General features: G+C 44.9%; 1 protein-coding gene across 4 annotated transcripts in view; it reads right to left on the bottom strand.

The window, feature by feature from the left end:
- The window catches only part of LOC121587443 (serine/threonine-protein kinase PAK 2-like), a 15,414-nt gene extending 11,746 nt beyond the window's left edge, over positions 1 to 3,668 (bottom strand). For 2 of the 4 annotated variants that reach the window (XM_041904334.2, XM_041904337.2), the window contains exons 1-3: positions 3,424 to 3,668; positions 326 to 521; positions 10 to 119 (exon numbers count right to left, since the gene is read on the bottom strand). In XM_041904334.2, the coding sequence (XP_041760268.1) occupies positions 10 to 119; positions 326 to 503 (288 nt within the window). In that variant the 5' untranslated portion in view covers positions 504 to 521; positions 3,424 to 3,668. Of the gene's footprint in view, positions 1 to 9; positions 120 to 325; positions 522 to 1,363; positions 1,529 to 3,423 lie in introns of those variants that run through there. The other 2 variants (XM_041904335.2, XM_045207904.1) reach the window with 2 other exon arrangements.
- Between the last annotated feature and the right edge of the window lie 248 nt (positions 3,669 to 3,916).

The raw sequence follows: 3,916 nt of genomic DNA, 5'->3' as shown, positions 1-3,916 counted from the left end.
CAAACTTACTGTGAACTCTCCTGTGACAGTGTCGAAGCCGACATGGATGGTGTGTTCAAAGTCTGACGGAGAAGAGATCTCTGGTCTGTTGTCCTTATCACGATCCTTCTTCTTGCCTCCTGACACACACACACACACAAATATAATCTAGTTAATATACACACTCAACATAGCTTAGACGTCTGTCTGTGTGGTTCTGTGTGTGTATGTGTATGTGTGTATGTGTGTATGTGTGTGTGTGTGCGTGTGTGTGTGTGTATGTGCGTGTGTGTATGTGTCATCATCATCGGCTTCGGTCGACAGCCATAAGCAAGTGTGTGTGTACCTTTCTCTGAGGCGAACATGGAGATGATTTTATTTCGTTTCGGTTTCTCCTCAGGAACAGAGGGGAGGGACCGAGAGTTGTAGTTGCCCGACACTGAGTCCTTGGCTCCGCCTCCTTGGCTGTTCATTCTGACAGGGGGGGCGGGGGGCTTGTCTTCACACACACCGCTGTCACACATCTACACACACACACACACCTGGAGAGGGAGAGAGACACACCGCTGTCAGAGAAAAAGAGAAACCACTAACACGCCTTGACACACCGACACAGAGTGAGAAGGTGTGTGTTTGGAGTGTGTGTCCGTGTTCGAGTCCGTGTGTGTGTGTCTGTGTGTAAGAGGGAACAAAGAGTGGATGAGGGAAGTACATGTTATGTGTGTGTGTGTGTGTGTGTGTGTGTGTGTGTGTGTGTGTGTGTGTGTGTGTGTGTGTGTGTGTGAGAGTGAGTTAGTGTGTAATGCATTGCAGAGCAGCTGGATGTTTTCGGCTCCAAATAAGGTAAAATCTCATGTCTAACACCTTTTCACCTGCACACCACAACCTCTTCTCTCTCATAGAAAAACGTTCCCTTTCAAAGGAATAAGGCACAGTGACATCATCACCATCAACATCTAGCTCACAGAGCTTTCATCACTTCCTGTCTCAGACCCTGCTGACACACTACACTTTGTGTGTGTGTGTGTGTGTGTGTGTGTGTGTGTGTGAGTGTGAGTGTGTGGTTCCGTCTGTCCAAGTGTGCCAGTACAACTGCTTTTCGATTTCCAATGTTTTTCTCTCCCCCCTCTACCAAAAAGACACAGTCAACATTCCACACTGTCAGAACATTTCCATTTTTACATTTTTAGTCATTTAGCAGACGCTCTTATCCAGAGCGACTTACAGTTAGTGAGTGCATCCATTTTTCAGAACAACACGCTAGCATACTTCTCCCTCTGTCTCTCTGTCTATACCTTTGTATCTCCGATCAGACAGTATCCAGACATCAACAACTACATTAGCTGTATCTCCCCCTTTCCTCACCCCTCTCCCTCCTACTTACCCTTTCTGTCCTCTCCCCTGTGCTTTTCAGAAGAGTAGGTCAACAACAGCTTTAGTTTTGCTTGTAATATCCGTGTGGGTACCTTATTACTCTGTCTCTCTCAGTCCCTGTCGCTCTTGGTTTCTTTCTTTCTCTTTCCCCCTCTTTCCCCCTCTCTCTCTCTCTCTCTCTCTCTCTCTCCAGGACATGTTATAACAGGCAGTCTCATTCCACAGTGGTCTCAGACTCAGCCAGTTCTATCATGCCCAGCAGTTCTAGCTCATCTCCATGGTTACACCCTGCTCCAGCCTTGCAACGTGTCAGGCAGCGTGTGTTTGTGTGTGTGAGGGTAATAATGGGTGCTGTCCAGGCTGGAACTCCTACCTTAGGAATTAGGAATTCCATTGCTCCAAGGTTTGGGTTGGTGTCTGTGTGTTTGTGTTTGTGTGTCTGTGTACGTGCATTTGTGTGTGTGTACGCGCAGGCACTTCCCTAAGGCCACAGAAACGAATGAATTTGGTTATACCACCATCATGCCCTCTGATAGGCTGCAGGGAATTGTCACCATATTGCTTCGTCCCAGCCAATCTAATGCTTTTATATCCATAAGAGGGAGTGAACAAATGCACACTATGAACAAGTGCAGACTTCAAGGATAGGAGAGGGAATCTGAACCCACCCTCTCTTTCTATATTGTAGGCCTACTCTCTCCATTACATTCTACTCTCTTCGTTTCTATACTTTCGTACTTTCTACATTCTACTCTCTCCTCTCGGTTTCTAGGGGAAACCCACTTCCTCATCCTGGAACTCCCAGAGGCCCAGAGGGTCACACGGCCAAACTGACCAATCAGACAGAAGCAGGAAGCAAACATAGTCAACGTTTTTTACAGGAAGTAGAGTGAAGCAGCCTTTTGTGTTCAACGTCTATAAAAGGAAATAGCTTACCGCACAGGACACACACACAGAAACACAAACACAGACACCTCCATGCCAGGCTACACAGCGTAGACAATCCATTCATACTGTATTCATTCATTCCAGCACACATCACACTTCAGAACACGTCAGAATTCCACTTACAATGGTAGGCTACATGTGATGCACACAGACAGTGGTAGGTTACATGTGATGCACACAGACAGTGGTAGGCTACATGTGATGCACACAGACAGTGGTAGGTTACATGTGATGCACACAGACAGTGGTAGGCTACATGTGATGCACACAGACAGTGGTAGGTTACATATGATGCACACAGACAGTGGTAGGCTACATGTGATGCACACAGGCAGTGGTAGGCTACATGTGATGCACACAGACAGTGGTAGGTTACATATGATGCACACAGACAGTGGTAGGCTACATGTGATGCACACAGACAGTGGTAGGCTACAAGTGATGCACACAGACAGTGGTAGGCTTACTGAAATGATACAAATAATGAGAATTATAGTTGGATAACAAAGTTAGTTGAGTTAATAGCTGCCAAAACCCCATCCATCCACCCACTAACTTGTAATCAGTTGCCTTGGGCTATGTACAGTATATCAACTGTAATAACAGATGTATGTGAATGGGTGTGATATGTCCTCTACTAGGTCTTTAATAATATGTTTATAGCCAGGCTATATAATAGGTGGGTGTGATATCTCCACTATAATAATAATATAATAATATGTTTATAGCCAGGCTATATAATAGGTGGGTGTGATATCTCCACTATAATAATAATAATATAATAGGGTTATAACTAGCATTTATGCTAGGTGGGTGTGATATGTCCACTATAAAAGTAGCTATATGGCTGGGCTTAATATGTCCACCGGGCCTTTAATTATAGTGTTACAGCCAGGCTATTATAGGTGGGTGTTTGTCCACTATAAAACATAGTTTAACAGCAAGGCCTATGTGAATCGGTGCACTATATCCACTGTAATAAAACGTTTATAACCATGTGAAATGCAATATTATGTTATGTTCACTAGTGAGTCTCAGTAGCTAACAGAAGTCTGATAGTACGGCTAGTTTAAGCAAAAGCTGGATAGCTTAGCCATGTTGTAATGTGCGCCTTTTACTCACCAGTAAGCTGAAGTAGGAAGCAATATCTCGTCTCATGTAAAACGCCTGAAACCCCGCCCCGCCTCCTCTCTTTGTCTCTCCGCGGTACACTGATCTGGTGCTGTGATTTACTTCAGATTTTAGCTAATAAACTGTAGTCGGTTATTCTAGTGCTGTTTTCACTTGTTTAGCTGCCCTCTTCTGGAATTGGGCCCCGAGGACCTGAGAAAAGACAGGATGACAGGGCGGAAACGGAACGAACCACAGAGCAAGCCCAGACAGAACGGTACGCTCGATTTAGTTTCCACGCCGGCGCGCCGAGTGAGCGGTTTTTCAAAACAGCCTTTCTCTGTCCTGGTCGTACATTGATTTTGAAAATGTTGTTTGCATTTCTGGCAAGTTTCATACAAGAGCTTTAGAGCATCGAAATCCGCATATCCAATCTAAAGACTACATCTGAGTTAAACGCAGGTTTGTTGTTACCATTTCTTTATATCTAAAGTGCCAACAACAT

Source organism: Coregonus clupeaformis, chromosome 26, assembly GCF_020615455.1.
Source record: "Coregonus clupeaformis isolate EN_2021a chromosome 26, ASM2061545v1, whole genome shotgun sequence".
Taxonomy (NCBI): domain Eukaryota; kingdom Metazoa; phylum Chordata; class Actinopteri; order Salmoniformes; family Salmonidae; genus Coregonus; species Coregonus clupeaformis.
This window is presented reverse-complemented; position numbering and strand designations above follow the sequence as displayed.